General features: G+C 41.3%; 1 protein-coding gene and 1 long non-coding RNA gene across 3 annotated transcripts in view; one reads left to right on the top strand and one right to left on the bottom strand.

Moving 5' to 3' along the window:
- Positions 1–541, top strand: part of LOC121031850 (uncharacterized) — a 3,368-nt gene extending 2,827 nt beyond the window's left edge. The window contains exon 3 of the long non-coding RNA XR_005790933.1: positions 26–541. This is a non-coding gene — a long non-coding RNA (uncharacterized LOC121031850). The remainder of the gene's footprint in view (positions 1–25) is intronic.
- Positions 1–19,286, bottom strand: part of RTN1 (reticulon 1) — a 230,657-nt gene that overhangs the window by 10,042 nt on the left and 201,329 nt on the right. The window contains exons 1-2 of one of the 2 annotated variants that reach the window (XM_040477304.1): positions 16,024–16,214; positions 549–756 (exon numbers count right to left, since the gene is read on the bottom strand). In XM_040477304.1, the coding sequence (XP_040333238.1) occupies positions 549–756; positions 16,024–16,084 (269 nt within the window). In that variant the 5' untranslated portion in view covers positions 16,085–16,214. Of the gene's footprint in view, positions 1–548; positions 757–16,023; positions 16,215–19,286 lie in introns of those variants that run through there. The other variant, XM_040477303.1, reaches the window with a different exon arrangement.

Consider the following 19,286-nt stretch of genomic DNA (forward strand, 5'->3'; position numbering starts at 1 on the left):
AAAAAAAAAAAAAAAAAAGAAAAAGAAAAATCCAAATACCCTAGCCCTGACTCTGTGCTATTTACTGGCCATATGACCTCGGGCAAGTCCCTTTACGTCTTAGAGCCTCAGTTTTCCCACCTGTACGTAGAGATTAATTACACTGCTCTGCCTTCTTCACAGGGTAGGGAGGATTAATTGTTGCTTACTCCTTAAATTATAAAACATTGTGCACATATAATGGATTATGATCACTATTAGTAATAATTAAATATAAAATATGAAATATAAGTGTATGCTCTATAAATTTATATTAAATATGCAGCTTAATTCATTAGTAATAATTAAATATAAAAACTCAATACAGCAAGTAAGTGTTACAATGGGGATAACGGAGTTTGCCTTAGAAATTCACCAGAAAATATTAGAAGCCAGGGCATTAAAGAGACTCGGAGACATCTGTCAGGTCCCAGAGACATATCACCCAAATGCCCAGGAGCTGAAACAGAGTCAGGGGGAAGGAGCCCCGTGAGAGACCGGGCCAGGACTGGCCCAGCTGGGGTACTCACTTGAAAGGGTGGCCCTCGTCGGTTTTCTGCACCGCTTGTAACACAGACTTGTAGATGCGGAAACTGATGGTGGCTGAGAGTGCGGCAAGAGCCAGGTAGGCCACGACACTCACAACGCTGAACTGGGTCAGGGAGAAGAGCAGTAGCAGGAAGCTCCCGAACACGATCCCAGTCTGCTTGATGTCCCGCCAGTACAGCAGGTCAATAGCTGTGGGGAGGAGACCAAAGCCACACACACACTTAGCACTGGCAGAACTGCATCGGGACTCATTCCACGGAGCCGTGGTGGCCGCAGGTCCTCACCTCGACTCAGGATTCCCAAACACCAGCGAGCAGACACAGGGCTTTGGCCAGGGCACTGGCTGCCATTGTGTTTTGCTTTGGAAGACTCTTTCCCGTCCCTGAGGACAGTTTATAAATTGCAGGTAAGAAAAGGCTGGTGAGTCTCCAGCGACCATACCTCTGTGAGTGCATCTTGCGGGGCCACACCGTCTGTGACTCTGAAACAAATCTCAAAGTACAGAGGACTCTGAAGTACCTGCTCCGCCTCTCTGGAAGGTACTGACTGCATGCATCTTGATACCCTGCTGACAAGGTTATGTCTTAATGGTGGCCTGGAGATGTGCACAGCAGTCATGTGACTGTTCCTGCTGCTCAGAAAGGGCAGGAACAATGAAAAGGGAGGTTTCAGAGAAGTGGTACCTTCAGAAGCATGGCGACAGGTCCAGAGACCCCAGCCAATGGCAAAGGTTTCTGAGTAAAGACACGGCCTGCCACCAAGGCCAGCAAAACTGAAAAGTTAGTAGCTATCTCAAGAATCCCTGAAGCTGACACTTGGATTAAACCATTTTGTACAACATAATTTATTCACTCCTATTATATGATTTAAAAATACGGAATGCAGCTGTAAAAATCTAGATCACATCTCTCACTCAGTTATTTCCCTCTTTTGCTTACAAACAAAAAACTGAGTTCAAAAGAACAAAGCCACAGTGCTTCAAATACGGTACAAAATGTAAATATTTTCCATATTCCGGTCACCAGATTATGAAAAAACAAAGAAGCCTTGCTGGAGAATGCATGCAAATTTATTCTCCAATTAGGCAAGTTACAAACGTTTTTTTGAGTTGAGATACAATTGGGACGCCTGGGTGGCTCGGTCAGTTGAACATCCAACTTCAGCTCAGGTCCTGATCTTGAGGTTTGTGAGTACAAGCCCCACATCGGGCTCTGTGCTGACAGCTTAGAGGCTGGAGCCTGCTTCAGATTCTGTGTTTTCCTCTCTCTCTGCCCCTTCTCTGCTCAAGCTCTCTCTCTCTCTCTCTCTCTCTCTCTCTCAAAAATGAACATTAAGAAATTTTTTTCTAAATAAATACATTGAGATATAATTGACAAATAACATGGCATAAGTTTAAGGTGTACAACATGTTGATTGGATACATTTAAATATTAGAATAAGATTGCTACCAGAACATTAAACTAACACCTCTATTATGGCACATAATTATCATTTCTTTTGTGGTGAGAACATTTAGGATCTAGTCTCTCAGCAATTTTGACGTTTATAATACAGTATTGTTGGCTACAATCACTATGCTGTGCATTAGATCTCCAGAATTTACTTACCTCCTAGTTGTGAGTTTGTACCCACCAATCAACAACATCTCTCCAGTCCCCCGACCCCCTAACCCTGGTAACCACGATTCTACTGTTTCTACAAGTTAGGCTATTTTAGATTCCACATACAAATGAGATTAAATCATATTTGTCTTTCTCTGTCTGACGTATTTCACTTAGCATAATGGCCTCAAGGTCCATCCATGTTGTTGCAACAAATGGTTTTTATCGAATGTTACATGAATAAATTTTCAGAAAGAGAAAATGAGACACAAAATCCCCATCTCACACCCGAATGAAAATGGCAGTTGCTTCATGTGCGGTATACCCAAAGGCAGCTGGTTTACCAAAGGATTAGATATCAGTCATTTGCTCAGAGGAAAACGGAAGTGACCAGGTTGAAGACAGCAGGAGCTGCTCCCATCATACACAGGTATGCAGCTAGCTGAAGGACCAGTACTGAAAAGGTCACATAGCCTGTGGCAACTCTCTGACGTTCTAGAGGGGATATAAGGAGTGCTGCGGAGCAAAGTTTTAACCCTCCGCAACAGTTTTATCTCAGGCTGGCTGGAGAGGAAATCAAGGACTTAAGGGGTGGGGTGGGGGCTCTTTTATAACAGGCTGAGGATACCTCAGCAGTGTGAAGCTGGAGGAGAATTTACTTTTTTAAAACAGTTTATTTATTTTGATAGGGGTGGGGGGGGGAGGGACAGAAAGAGAGGGAGAGAGAGAGAATCCCAAACAGGCTCCACATTGCAGAGCTCGATGTGGGGGCTCGATCTCATAAACCGTGAGATCATGACCTGAGCCAAAATCAAGAGTTGGATGCTTAACCGACTCAGCCACCCAGGCGCCCCGAGAGAACTTCCTTTTGAGCTGATCTGTCATCCTTCTCCACCGACTCCATATCCACCATGACCTGGTCCACCAATGACATTAACACACAAGATTAGAGTAGTCTGCCATTTTGTTGGGCAAAAATTTGTTCTTACAACACTTTTGTGATGTAGGAGGTAGAGGAGAGAATCACAAGCGTGTTTTGGTGTGAAACAAAAGATTTTTCTTCTCTTGAGTGGGGCTGGTTCTACAAGTAGGTTTCCAGGGGCAAAGGAAAAGCACTGCTGCTCTAAAGCCCCTCTCTTCTCCCAGGCCCAAGCACCAGTCACATGGACTGACATTCTAATATTAGAAATTCACTGCTTTAGGTTAATCCTTTTTATCTTTTTTTTTTTTTTAAAGAAGGGGATAATACACTGAAGATGAGCTCACCATTAACAACAAAATTCAAATGAGTTTACCAATTGTGTTTTGTTTTAGAAGAGTTTGTTGAGACAAGAGCACCAAAGTAATACTCCTTTTCAGACAGAGAAGAGGGACAGATCTTTTGGAAGACATGACAACAAGAAACCCCTGGGCTTCTGAGGGCAGGTGATAGAAGTGGGAGAAGGGATGTTCCCAGAAGCCTAGCGCCCCCCTGTTGCGGAAGGGATCTAGAGTAGCACATTGAGGGAAGTCCAGGCCAGCAGGGCTAAAGGTCCCTAGGGAACTGAAGCCTCCTAGCATTTATTCTGTTGGGGAGGTGGGGGGAGGGAAGGAGAACAAAAAGACTAAAACATCACCATTATCTGCAGGGTTGCCTCTTTTACGTTTTATTCATTTATTCAGTATTTATTGAGTAAGAACTTTATTTTTTTTTCTTTTTTCTTTTTTAATTTTTTTTCCATGTTTTTTATTTATTTTTGGGACAGAGAGAGACAGAGCATGAACGGGGGAGGGGCAGAGAGAGAGGGAGACACAGAATCGGAAACAGGCTCCAGGCTCTGAGCCATCAGCCCAGAGCCTGACGCGGGGCTCGAACTCACAGACCGCGAGATCATGACCTGGCTGAAGTCGGACACCTAACCGACTGCGCCACCCAGGCGCCCCAAGAACTTTATTTTAAGTGCCAGGCTTTGTGCTAAGTCCCAGGGATACAAAAATCAATGAATTGTTAAAAAAAAAAAAAAAAAAAAGAAAGAAAGAAAACCCACCCACAAATAACTTGTAATCTTCTATTTCATGACACCCTTAGATTCACATGGCAGACACGTTTAGAAACAAATACATTATAAGACAGAATGATTTGTGCTAAAGGGGGCACTCCTTAGTACTAGAGAAGGTGGGTTTACCTACCTCTGAGATGATGTGAAGTGGCATGGGAGACCCTGTGAGAAACTTTCAGGCAAAGAAAATATAAAGTTTGGTATTATCAAGTGAACCCCCACTTGATAAGTCACTTAACACTTGTTAAAAACGGTGTACCCTTCTAGAAAAGCCTTCTCAGTCTCTGGATACTTGTTTAAATAGCCAAGAATGGCAGGCACCAGGTAAGGGCTTTATGTGAAGAAACTATGGGCAGAGAGTGTGAACTATCAACTAAATTAGTTTGGTGTAGTCATTACACAGCAGGTCTTTCCATCAATGTGTTAAGATTGTTGGAGATTTCTGGGGTATCTGGGTGGCTCAGTCGGTTGAGCGTCCGACTTTGGCTTAGGTCATGATCTCATGGTTCATGGGTTCGAGGCCCGTGTCGGGCTCTGTGCTGACAGCTCAGAGCCTGGAGCCTGCTTTGGATTCTGTATCTCCCTCTTCTCTCTGCCTCTCCCCCTACTCTCTCTCTCTCTCTCTCAAAAAAATAAAAAATAAAAATAAAACAAACAAAAAGATTGCTAGAGGTTTCTAATTAGGAGGTTAGCAAAAGATTCATCTTACAACATCAATGGGATGTTTATTCTGAGTACTTTTCTGATATCATCAGCTATTTACGTAGATTCTGAAATGTTCAAAGCATCCTCTGATACTATCTCATTTACACCTCACAGTCAACTCTGCTGGATAGGTCTACGTATAACAGATAAAGAAGCTAAAAGTTAAGAAACTTGTGTACTGACTAGTTAATGAGTTCAAACCCTAAGTCTGATGCTTTTTCCAGAAGAAAACAGTTGCCTCTCTCGCATTATATGGTTATAGGTTAAACATTCCCCAAAGTATGCAAAATTAATTTGAGCAACCTGATTTATTTAAATCTGCTTCCAGAGCTAGATATTGAATGTGAAAAAAACTTTTAGGTGATAACATGTCATTATCAACAGTAAATAGTTATTGGCCATCTATTCATCTAGTGAAACCAAGAACGAAGAGATCATACAATTCCGTTCCTGCTTTTAAGGGACTTAAGATCTAGCTGGGAAGACTGGTGCTCATTTACAAAATGCTGAATCAGTACCAATACATTTTGTGCTGTTGGAAGTGGCAAAAGTTGAGTTCAAGGAAGGGACGGTGCTGGAATTGATGAAAGAGGACGTGGGATGGTTTGTGAATGTAGCGAACAATTTGTTAAGGAGATGGAGTGGATAAAGGGAAATATTATGAAGGATTAGTCAACAAGAAGGGTGACTAATTAGCCGTGGGAGAAAGGAGGAAGAGCTAATTAAGGGTGAAGGCAACATTTCAAAGCTGGGTGACTGAGTGATTAATATCACTGACAAAAACAGGAAATCGGAGTGGGAGCTGGTTTGGGATAAAGTGGACACTTGCTTTTAAACCTCCAGGTTCTAACACGATGACATCAAAAAAGGGCATTTTGACACAGTCTAGGGCAGAGATGGGATAGGGATCACAGGTGAGATGAAGCTGACAGTTACAATACTTCCTGAATTTCATAAAGCTTAAAAACCAAATGATTTGGGTTTTCTATAGGCTTTGTCACAGAAGCCCTGAGTTAAATGGTCAGTAATATCATATCCCAATGATATTGAGATGAACATGCACAGTAGGAAACTGGAAACGCAAGACTGAAATTTAGTAAGGAGGGTTGAATATGAGTAGAAAGCATGATTGAGGCCATGAGAGTGGAGGAAGCCCCCATGACAGGAGAGACTAAGAAATGCAACTGAGAATGAAACCATACTTTAAGATTCAAAGAAGTAAACGGAGCATATCAAAGAGTCCCGTCTGAGTGTCAGAATGGGTACGCCAACAGTGTAGGTTATGGCAGTCAAGAAGAAGGAAACTTCCCAGGACAAAAGGGTAGACTTCAGTGAGGGGTGCTGATGACCTAACAAGGGAAGTGATAATCGAGAAAGGACCCTGGATTTGGAGACTGGAAGGTCACTCATAACTTGGCAGGGAGTATTAGCAGTAGTGAGAATGGAAGCCATATTGTAAAGCGTTGGCTAAATGGTGGGAAGTTCAAAGTAATGAAGAAGATGGCAAATACAATGGTAGTTTGGGAAAGTAGCAGCAAACGCAAACCTTTAGGTTGAGCAAAGCCTGGGGATATTGATAGAAAGGGAGGAGTGAGGATCCTGGAAAGAGGGGAGATTTGGCTGAGCAAAGTCTCAGAGAAGGGGCAAAAAGATGGGATTAGCCATAGCTCTTTGTTTTCAAAGAAGGGAGAAGAATGAAAAGAATGGGCAAAGAGGGAGAGACATTTGGGGAATGTATGGGTGTGGCTACAAATATGTGTTGAGGTGGGAAGGGAACAACATAGAGTGACATAAAGTGGCTTGAGGTAGATTTACTCAAATCCTGGAAAATGAGTTATGAGGTCTTCTTGAGACTGAGGAGGATAAGGATGGGGCTTGAAGAATTTAGGATAAGTCCAAACCTGCCTTGTTTAATACAGTAGTGATGAGCCACACGTGGCTACTGAGCACCTTAAATGTGACTAGTCCCAAATGAGACGTGCTGTAAACTACCTATCGGATTTCAGACTTAATCCAAAACAAGGATGTAGATTATACATATAATACTTTTTATATTGATTTTGTTGTTGAAAGACTAGTACTCTGGATATGTTGGATTAAATATATTATCAAAATTAACTTTATCTGTTTCTTTTTTACTTTATTATTACTATTATTAATTTTATTTATTTTGAGAGAGAGAGAGAGAGAGAGAGAGAGAGAGAGAGTGGAAGGAGCAGAGAGAGGAGAGAGAAAGTCCCAAGCAGGCTCCACACTGTCAGCACAGAGCCTGACATGGGTTTCAAACTCATGAACCATGAGATCATGACCTGAGCTGAAATCAAGAGTTGAATGCTTAACCGACTGAGCCACCCAGGTGCCCCTCTTTTTACTTTTTAATGAAGAAGCTACTAGAAAATTTAAAATTTCTAGGTAATGACTCACATTATACTTCTATCGGACAGTGCTGATCTAGAAAAATACAGTCTAAATTCAGAAAGCAATCAATAAAAGGGCTGCCAGAAAGTAAAGAGGGTTTGGCTAAAGTCAAGGATCTCTAGTGACTGACAAGCAGCCAAGACTGTTGGAAACTGATGCGCTGGGGGAATGGCAATGGCTGCGTGTGGTCAGAGTGACAGCAAATGGCCCATGATGATTCAGTAGGAAGGGTAGGAAGTGGTGAAGTGTGATCAGAGAAGAGAATTTCCGTGTTCCAATCTGCTGTGTAAATGATGATTTTTCACATTTTAATTCTGCTTAGAGTGATGTAAACTTGTGTAGGAAGGTTATAGCAGCTGATCCAGAAAAAATGGGTATTTGAATAAACTTTCCATAAAACCAAAGTAAAAAAAAATATAAGTAACTCTATAACTGCAACAAATTAACCCCCATAGTCTTTGGTAAATTACTGTATTGCTTTGTCAATTGCAAAAACCAAAGTTACTTTGCTAAAAACCAAGGAGCAATGCATCGGCTTTGAAATGAGAGATCAGTACATCCTATCAATTGATAAATGGACTGGGCTTGGTGATCTCATCTTAGTCCCCAAACCACATGTGGGAGAACCCACTGCAGCTTGCCTGGGGCTCACCTAGAACTAATTCAGTCAAGGGTGAACTGGCAGATTTGGCAGATTTGAAGATTCCTGATTTCGCATACAGAAATCAGAGCTATCCTTAATTTCCATAATCCAATCAAGAACAGAAAAGAAAAAATAGAAGTGATCCAAGGTTTGAGTTAATAGCTAAATGGAAATAAAATGCTATGTCAAACTTCTAGAGAGAGAGCCCTTAGCTGCTGCCCAAAATGTTTTGGTTGAGGAAACCATTTTAAGTGTAGTCAATTATATGATCCAATAGCGGTACAGTATTCAGAAAGTTTATTAAAAATGTACGAAAGGCAGTGGTGCAGCTACTCCTATTTTATTCATAAGGCAAAATGTGGTATAAATGGATAACAATGAAATGGCAATAAATTGTGCATAATTATCTGCATTATTGCACCATATTCTTAAATGTGTTTATTTATAGTCCATCTTGGTCCAGTAAAGATTTCAGGCAGCACTGCACCACTTGCTATGTGATAAGTAAGTGCTACTTTATAAAAGGCCAAGGGAGAAAATCCTGTTTATAGATAGTATCAGCATTTCATTGAAAGGACTGTTGAAAAATTACATGCTGTTGACTTTACATTTTAGTAAGCTTCCGATAATTGACTACAATACTTGACCACCTTCTGAAAAGGATTAGAGGCTCAAAAAACCTCACTTCTTTACAACCCAGTGTCCAAAGCAGTGACAGCCAGTTTCTCTGATTTTCACCGCCTTTTTCAGGCCGACAAAATATCACACCATAAAGAGCTAACAAAAAGAAACAGCAGTAACTTTCCCTACTTTAACTTTCCCTCGTTTGCCATCAAACCAGAGAAACATAATGGGAACTGATGTCATACAAGACATTAAACATGCACGGTGACCTTCAAAGATGACATCTCCTAGTCAACTACTCCATGAGTTTCCTTTGCTATGAAATAGGCTCCTACATATATTTAAACTTTAAATGGTAATCCAGAGGGAAACTGCTGGAAGAGACCTTTGCTGATAAAAACACCTGCAGTGATTCCATTTTCCAGGCTCTTCCCTCTCACTGCATAAATGCAGTCAATATGACTGTGAAGAGAAAAATGCCAACACTATTATTTCTGGATGTTTAAATAATTCAGCAGATGTTTCGAATGAGTAGATACATTACACCTGGCATTCTGTGTAGACAGTAAAAGAACAGAGCATTTAATCCACAGGCTACTTCTAACCAGTAGGACCACATTCTCCCTGTGCTTGGAAATGAACGCAGTGGTGCTCAGGCCCGTTGTCACCTGGATGGGGTAGAATTGGCCAGGAAATGAAACAGCAGGGCCCAGTATTGAAGACAGTGTGGCCAGATCCTCCTGCTAAATCTTTTAGCAAATGGACTCATTTGGAGGGGTCTCAACAGGGCAACTGGCATCAAAAGAAGAGATGACCATATGGAGAGAAAGACAGGCTTTGGGCACATGGTAGCTGAGGGAAGCACGCACACAGAGAGATTTGCAAGGTAGTAAGTAATGGATGTCCTCATGTGCTTTTCTTTCCTTTAAGCTTTCTGACTTGATCAAAATACAAAACTGTTCATTTGGTTGGTGGTAATCAGTCGCAATTGTCTGGGCCCTTGTCTGGGCCACATCTTAAAATCCATCATTGTATTGGAATAGAAAAGAACCATGGAGGTAGACAGCTATTGCTTCTTTATAGACACGGACTATATTTAAAATTTTTGACCAAAACCATAATGGCAAAATGTTTTTTGAACTAAAAAGGTAAGGCAAAGGTATGCTCTCTCATGGTACCTCTGTTCCAGTCGATAAAACATTATGTCCATCATAATACTTGTTACCACTCTATTTGATCTTGAAAGCGAGACATACTCATTGCAAAATGGGTGGAACTGTTGATAAATTCTAAAAATTAAAGCTTGTTACATTTGTACTTTTCATCTGTTCAAAATTAACATCAGTTTGGGCAAAGAGCTTGTAAGGAGTGCTTGAATTATAAGACAACTTCACTCAGATTTAACTTAAAAATAGAGCTTAAACATATAGCTAAACAAATAGCTTAAACAGAACTCTACTTCTAAGTTCTAAAACCTCTAACACATTTCTTATTTGGAATATATGCTATAAATTTGGAATACATTTACAATGACCAAGGTTTTAATGTAATTATTATTAATTGTCATCTAGACAAAAGATGGCTTTTAAAGGATTATTAATGTCTAATTCTTGACTTTCAAACTATGAGCTTAATTATAAGGCAATCTTGTTTCTTTGAACGGTCGTGTGTACTTTCATAAGAAATGGAGAGGTGACAATATGTAAATGGTGATACATGGCCAAATGCGTACACAACTTAGGAAATCAAGTTGAGAAGGATGGGAAATTTTGTGGTGATGTACATTTATTTCCAAAAAGAAAGGCGATGTCCTGGGAGTTATCCACCTATGTTAGCTTTTGTTTGCTGGATTCAGTGAATTTTAGGATTTAATTCTATTGTAAGGTGATGTAAAATGGATCAATTACTTCGTAGATTCTGTTCCCAAAACGTATTAACTAGTCTAAATATGAAAGAGAAATGAGTCAAGAATATCATTTCAAACATAAGGAGAAAAGTGGGAGAGAAGGAGGCAGGGAAAGGGAGGGAGGGAGAGAAACAGAGGGAGAGAAAGAGGGAGAGAGAGGGAGAGAGACACCTTTTAAAAATGATTAAGAAAGGGGCCTGCTCATTAAGGATGGACTAGGAATCTGCAATCATAATCCTAATGCTTTACTCATAGAGTATCAGGAATATTTTTGTTTTTTAATTATTTTATTTTATTTTAGAGAAAGAGAGAGCACATGCAAGCGTGAGAGAGGGGCAGAGGGAGACAGAGAGAGACTCTTAAGCAGGCTTCGTGCTCAGTGTAGAGCCTGATGCGCGGCTCAGTCCCAAGACCTTGGGATCATGACCTGAGCCCAAATCGACCGACTGAGCCACCCAGCACCTGTGTTCTTTTAATGAACTAACTATTAATTCAGGGAAATCTGAGAAAAATAATAGATTTGGAGATGTGGATTTAGATCACCATTTTTGTCAAGTTTTTCTCACTTGTGATGGGTCTTCCTCTAAAAACAAAGTTAGACACTGCACAGAGTCCATCAGTACAGTCTAAAACCCAAACATGAAAGTAAAAAATTATCCTAATCTATTGATGTACCTCATAGACTTTTTCTTAATTTTAGGAAGGATTAGCTCATACAGTAAAGAAACATGTATCTGAAGTTCAGCAATTCTCTGAGTTTCGTGTCAGTTTCTTCCATTAGATTACTTCAAGTATTTTTTGAGAAGCATATAATCTTGTTTCATAAAAGCTGTTTTTGTTGCCAACCCAGTCCTCTAGCTTCACGTTACATGGTATGGAGATACTGGGCAATATTCAGCAAAATACTAACACTGATTAACTGTAGGTGGTAGGACTTTGGGTGATTTGCGGCTTTGATTTGAACCTTTCTTTGTACAAATGGAAATTTTCATAATGTGCATGTATCACTTTTAGAGAAAAATAAAGCTATCATTCTCTCCTCAAACTTTGGAATATTCCCTTATAAAGACTCTCTTGAAAATAATCATACACTGTGACAAAGTAGAGTTTTATTTTGCAATGGAGTAACTACCCATATTTGGTATATTATCTGTATAATGAGTTTTCTTTCATTAAAAAAAAAAAAAATCCCCAGATCCCCAGCTAAGCCAGTTTCCCCACTGGATCTCATTACAATCTGCAGAGAGGGAGTGTACAAGTGTAATGCTTATGTTGTAATATTTGTACAGTATTCTAATGAGATTGAGCCCAAATAGAAGGTATTTGATAAAAGGTGGTAATGATCTGCCTTTATGTATGTATTATCTTTACCAAATGCCATTTTCAAAATACAAGCATTTCTTTCAATTACTGTAGCTAAAACAGATATTTTTTTCTGTGTATTCTGGGATGCTTGGCTGTTCTGAACTAGCATCTTTCAGAATGGACCACCATGAATAGCATTTCCCCAGAACACTGCAGACCAGCATAAAATATTTTATTTTATAAAAAAACAGAAACACTTTTAGTGTTTCACCCTTCATTAATATTTTACATGCTGGGAAAGCTTTAATTACAGAACGCTGCCACACAGAGTCAAGTGGGAGTTGAGCAGGAGCCCCAAACAGGTGACAAGTATCAACCCCACTGTATTACCAAGCATCCTGCCAGATGAATTTGTTGAGTACAATGATATCTGGGAAAAATTATCTTTAGAGCACGAATGGAATAATATGGATGAAGGATTTTGCTCAAACTTTATTCCCCTGCCATAGTACCATTTGGATTTAGGCAGTATAGTAAAGTCATTAAAAGCACAGGTTTCAGAATCAGACTGCCTTGTGTTTGGGACCCAGTTAAGCCCAAGGGCAAGCCCAAGCCCTCTCTGCCTCAAAACCCTGTTTCTTCCTCTGTAAAATGGGAGTCATACATGTAACAAGCATTTAGGATAGTTACTGGGACATAGCTAATATTTACAGAGAAATGTGGATGATGAGTTGATGATGATGGTGAGGATTACCATAATAGCATAAACTGGTCAAGATCACTGAAATTTTGCTGTCTGTAAAGGGAGAAACTATGTGAAAATATCTCAGCAGGAGTACATGAAAGTTTACTCTATAACTCAGCATGAGAAAAAGAGGTGGAGTGCTGTCACGGGAAGAGTTCTGGATTTGAAGCAGTCACCTTTTCACCACTCAATTCACCACTTATCAAAAAACCTTGGATAAATCACTTATCCTCTTTGAGCCTCATGATGTCCAAGAGTAAACTGAAAGTTCAAATGAGAAGATATGTGGCAAATGAAAACTATGTAAATGTGATGAGTTACTAGGCCCACAAAATCACCATCACCTACATAATTCATATTCTTAGAAAAACCACTGAGGAAAAAGCCATCTACCATTGAGGCAGATGGCAGAGCAGTGAGAAGCGAGGGGATCTGTAGTCTGATAGCCTAGGCCCGAATCTAGTCTCTTCTGCCATTACCAGCCATGTGCCTTGGTGGACGCCTTAGCTCATCACCTATAAGATGAGACAATAATGAAACTTACACATCATAGGATTTGTGAGGATTAAGTGCAATGATCCAAGTAAAGCATTCAGTAAAAGTGCCCGATAAATATTAGTATTGTTGTGATCTGTAAGATTACTATCTACAGAGCTGTTTTATTAGGCGATTGTTTTATTCTCCTTTTACTTTCACTGAGCTGGGTGGGCTTTGTTTTATTAACCAATATAGGGGTAGTTGTATCATGTTTTTTAATTGGAAGCAAAATCTTTGTAACGTATACATTAATGTACTAATGTACTGTAATGTATATAGTCATGTATACATTTTATAATCTATTACAAAGTCTTTGTACTAGCATAATGTGAACTTTTTAGTCTCCTTAAATGTTCTTGTCTCTAGCTGAAATCATGCATATTAATAAAGTAAATATAAGGTTCCTTTTGCATGTGTACTGCAGTTCTTATGACAACTGTATTAGTTTCAGGAGAGTCTTCATGAAATGTTCAATGGGCTGCAATTTCTCCACGGAATGTTTAAGAATATGTAAAAAACCTGAAGCTCACTTCCTTTATTTCTTTTTATAAGCAACACTTTCACCCATAATACTTGTGGAGGACCTTCTCAACAATGTTACACTGCCTCCTGCAACGGTAACTCACAGATGCTCCTGGATCACACCCATTTCATCATTTGTATACTCGACCCTGCTCTGCAGGTCTATGGACTGGGCTCACTAAGAATCACTACGCACCAGTGACTTCAACCCTGATTATGTATTAAACTCACTTGAGGATCTTTTAAAAAATACTGATACTCGACCCAATTGAATCAGAACCCCTAGGGGTGGGCATCCTTTGTGTTTTTAAAAGCTCCCCAGATGATACTAATGTGTAGCCAGGGTTAAGAACTGTTTTTGATAATGAGGGAACTAAGAAGATGCATTGAAAATGCTAAACAAAAATCTTATTGTAGATTTAGTTTAAATGCAAAGTTCTCCTAGTGGAAAGAAAAAGGAATAATTCACTTCTTACTATTCCTCTTTCATGCCTATAAACCCACCCGCCCAGTTATCAGTCAATTTTCAAGATAATGGCTTTGTTCTATCTGACAAAAGGAAATCAATGGTACTGAAAACTACTAAAGGTCACGGAGTGTAAAAGACCTTCAACGATCTTGCATTAATCTTCACAAGTGGCCTTATATTGAAAATGAAAATGATTGTTTTCAATAGACAAATGATGACATTTGCGTTATTTTCTGATTATCAACAGCCATGTACCTTTTTAACCCCTGCAGTGAGAAGGTCAAGTGAGGAAAACCCACAGGACTGTAATGAAATAGTATCTTCTATCGTATACAAAGAAAAAAGAAAATCTGCCATGTTTTGGCATCTACTTTTGGTCAGAATAGAAGAAACCCATAATAGTCTAAAAGCCAACTTTTTTATGTCCTCGTGTTCAACTAAACTTGATATTATATCAATCTATAGTTGTTTAAGCGTGTATCAAATAAACCAGATGAGTTTAACGCATAAGAATGAAATGTCACCAAGAATTTTCACAACTGCCTTCTGTATAAAACATGCTATTTCATGTCATTGTCATCATTCTCTAAAATTATGCCCCTGAACTGCTGGAGATTTCTTACTTCCTAGCTTTTAAATTTATTAGGCCCATTTATTTACTTTTGACAGTTGTTATTTCCAATAGACCTACATAATTTGAACTCGACAATTCTGTTTTATGTCACCGCCACCCGAACCAACAAATAAGAGAGAGCAAAAGTGTTCTTAATTCTGAGATTCGTGTTTACTTTTTCTTTGCTTAAAAAATTTACTGAAAAAAATCCTACAGGGGCTCTAAAGATGAAAAGCCATCCCATTCCTTCTGTGATATAAAATGACAAGGGGAAGATGCCAGGTTTAAAAAAAAACAAAACACACCAGCTTCTGCTCCAGAGTATTTTTGGTCCCCTGAGGGACGCTGCAACCCTTCAGGTTAAGTCAAAAGCGCCTTCTTCAGAACCTTATTTGTTAAATATTAAAAGACACTTCATCTTACAAACACCAGAGTTTACAACACATAATTCATTCTTCCAAATTCTCTCTTTCTCCTCATAATCTCACACTGAGCAAGGTGAAGGAGAGAATCTTAATGTAACAAAGGAGATGGATGTGTGAAGTATGAGGCTGAATAAAAATGGCTGCAAAGCAATCCAAGCGAGGCTGGAGGGTGGCCACACCCAGTGCTAATATGGACTGTTTCAAAATAAATCTGTTATGCCAGAGGGTACTGGGCACTGCTTTTATTTCCCCTCTACTTCTTCCACAGATACCCATTATTAATAAATAGTAGTTACAGGTTACTCCAATGACAGACAAAAAACCCTGAAATATTTCAAAGTGAACCATCCTAATATGTGGCTACGCCATCATATTTTCAAGATTTCGAGAGCCAGACTGCATTTCCAGGCTCCTTTGTGTGACCACAAATAACCACCCTGAAATGGGTGTGTCCCTCTTAAAAGGATGCACTAGAGCCCTCTCACTTAATGCTTCTACCAGGAGATTTCAACCTTTCTGCAGAAATTAAATGCAACGGGATTCATGGAACAATAAGAAAGCATTTCAACTCCGGGGAGGAGAACAGATTAAACAAGTACTGAATGATCAATGGATCCCGAAAGAGCTCCCCGAAGAGGCAACTGATGCATTATTTAAATTTCTAGCATTACAACAAGAAAACAAAGGGGTGGGGGCGGGGGGGGTGGTTAAAAAAAGAAAAAGAAAAAGAATGCAAACACCATCCATTTTGATTTTTGACATGACAAGTTTACTCCCCCCAACACAAAGCTCTTGGGTATAAAGCATGCATAGGTCCCACAGGTGAAATGATGCACAATGGCCGAGTCCGGATCCCGGGGTTCCCGTGCACCGCAGGCATGCACTACCGAAATAAAGAGAATACCCTGACTTTTCCAGTTGCTCCACACACAGTCCATCTTGGTGGAATCGGCAGTGGCCTGCATCGTGCGGGTTTTGGAGGCTCGCCGTTGCTCTCCTCGGGGGCGCGGAGCTGGCACTCAGGGTCTGCGCCCCGGCTGCAGCGGCAGGGCTCACCGTGGCCGCGCGGCTGCAGACTGACTGAGGCTGCACCAGCCGGCGCGCGGCGAGGGGCGGGCGCGTCGCGGGCGCCGCAGTCTCCGCGGCAGCGAATCAGCGCGGCGCGGCCCCGGGGCCGCCTGCGCGCACAGGGATGCGGGCGCCGCTCGATGCGAGAGCGCGGGCTCGGCGTCCGTCCTGGGGGCCTGCCCTGGAGACGGCTGAGGCGGCTCTGACCCGGGAGGCACAAAAGCAGGCCAGGTGTGGGAGGCGTGGGAGAAGAGGAGGGGAAAAGGGCCAAGGGCGGGGATCAGAGTGCGGCACTCGGGCTGTTCCTGGGAGTTCCTGACACGGGGTGCATATTCTAGAAATGTCTTAGACACCCAAGAAACCTGTTGGGTAAGACGCAGTTGATGTCAGCACAGATGTCAGGCTTTCAGCATAATGCCCCCTAATTGTCCCCGTTGCTCATTCACCTCTCTCGTCCCCAATTCTTTACATTCCGGCCACGGTTTATTTTAATTGCCCGGCATCTTCCAAGCAATCGCCAGAGCTTTTCCTCTTTCTGGAATATTCCACGGCTATCCAAAACCTTTGTTGGCAAGCCACAATCAGTAAAGAAATCCTGCTGCTCAGTAGGTCTTGTGTATTTCTCCTGTTGCCCCTCTTCTCCAGCTCAGTTTGTGGTTTGAACGAATACATACCATTCGGAATGTGGTGCCTGTAGGCTCTGGTTCAAAGCCCTTGGACTTCCCCACATGGAGTTATTTGTCACTGCACTGATATTCCAAGAGAGGTCAGTTGTGGGGGCCCCCAGACAGAAGCCAGGGAAGAAAAGGGCATTCTGCCTCAACAACATCATCTTTGGGCTTGAGTGTTGGGGGGAGATGGAGGTGTGCAGTGTGTATCATTTGGGAGATACAAAATTGGTTTCCAATCCCAGTGAATCAAGATTCAAGTCCCCAGTCACAATGCAGATGCCAATGGGAGGTGTCCTACTATTTAAACCTTACCATGAAATACTTCATCAGATTAAACACCAAGGCTTTGAGAGAATGGACAGGGGATAGGTACATTTTCATGAAGAAAAGAGAGATGGCATAGAGGAAGGCCTTGAATTTGGGCATTATCTGGGGAAAGACAGTCCTGGTGGAAGGAACCCTTGAGGAGACAAAACATAACATGGGGACAGAGGGCACCTTGGGAACCACAGGGGCATACAGAAGGAAGAGTTCCCATTTTATTTGTTGTGGCATGGCATTATCCAGGACACAGGATTCCTCTCTCTCCCTCGAGGACAAATGGAGCCTTCACGATTCTTCCACAGCTCCCAGAGACGTTCCTTGCCAGACCCAAATCTACATTTGCACATCCTGTACCAGCGAGGACTTAAAGACAGGAGTCTCAAGGTTATGCTGTAGATATGATTTATCTTTCATTTTATGAAGATTATACAATTTAAAATGGGATCTTTGAGATGATGTGTATTCTTTTTAGGATGCGAGCTTCCAGAGAAACCAAGCCTCTCTCCGTATCTCTGTAACCTAACTGAAACTACTCATGAAGCTTAATAAGAATGAGATCGGGAGGATGATTTGGCACTCCTGGGCAGCTGAAGTCTCCTACAAGAGGAGGAGTGTCAGGGCTACCACGGAGCTTACAGGAAGGAAAAAAGTTATTACAAAGCACTTTTCAAATTGACCTGCTCCAGTGATAGTGGTGACTTTGTAATATTTCTATTTCCATGCCCCCTCCCAATTTTTTTTTTTTTCAACATCACGGTCATGTTTGGGAATTCAGTCTGCAAAACACTGAAAAGACAGGTACTGGATGATTTGACCAGCAGTGAAGGCTCACTGTATGAGGCAAGGCCGGACGAACTAAAAACAGGTGGGGGGACAAGACTCAGAGGAAGGAGAAGAAAGGGGTTGCCATTGTGGGCTGCTGCCACACTGGCCACTTTTCTGTTGGAACCCTTTGGAGCCTTGGCCACTAGGAGGCACTGCCAGTCCAATGATAGCCCCAGTCTTCAGACCTAAGTCCAGAAGGTGCCCCCCACCAGTTACCTTTAGTGGCGAGTATTAAGTGTCCACTGAGTTACCAGAGCCACTGTTCATTGGTAATCTGACAGTACGGTTCAGCAAGCTGAGGGCAGCAACATCCCTGGTGAGGGAAAGCAGGCAGAGGCAAGCTCTCCCTCAAGTGAAGGGGAGGGTGTAGACTTCTTGGGCCATGGGTTTCCATTGGCTACAGAGTTGACCTTGGAATGTCAGCTTAGCTGAAAGACCACATTGTGTTTAGTCATGCTGAATCTGAAGACGGAAGCTTGATGACACCCAAAAAATCAAGATAGCAGTTTGACAGCTGAAGGCTGGGGTGAGGCATCTGATGCCACAGAGATACACACAAATGAAATAAGAATTGAGGGGCAGAGGTACTAGGTGAAACAGGAATGAACTTATTAAAGAAAAGTCACGCAGAAAAGTATGAAGAACTTGATTGAGAATTGGAGGATGTGGGCATTAGACCCACTTATGTTGCAAAAGTTAGTTATGTGGCCTTCGGCAAGGTATCACCTTTATCACTTTCTGACCTTCCTCTCATACAGATGAATTACAGCTTTAGATCTTTGTTTTTGTGAAATAATAATTTATTTCTTGTAGACACTGTAAGTGGGTACTTCCTTTGCACAAGTACCCACACAGTATGAATTGGAAGCTCTTGCCAAGATCAAAATGATAAAATGGGTAGAAACGATATGTAAATTTTCCTTGAGGGGTGAAAGAAAACAGAAAGCAAAATCAAGCTTGCTAAATGCGGGCAGGAACGGCCACTGTCTTTAAACCAGGAGAGAACAGACGGGCTTTGTACACAGCCAGCTCAGAACTTGGTTTAGGTGCCTGCCAGGAGAGGAAGTGATTTCTTTAGTGTTCAGGATGAAATCATGCTGTAGGCATTCAGTTCTAAGGAAAAGCAAAACAGTCAAGTTTTGAAATCGCATCCCAGATCAAGAGAAGTGTTGAAGACTACAATGCTCAGAATGGCTGCATGGTGTCTGTTTTTGTAGCCCTAGGATTTTACCGATGAGAATCAGTGGCACCTACGCTGATACATTTATTCGATAAATAT

Source organism: Herpailurus yagouaroundi, unplaced genomic scaffold (genome assembly GCF_014898765.1).
Source record: "Herpailurus yagouaroundi ecotype Mexico unplaced genomic scaffold, PumYag 141, whole genome shotgun sequence".
Classification (NCBI taxonomy): domain Eukaryota; kingdom Metazoa; phylum Chordata; class Mammalia; order Carnivora; family Felidae; genus Herpailurus; species Herpailurus yagouaroundi.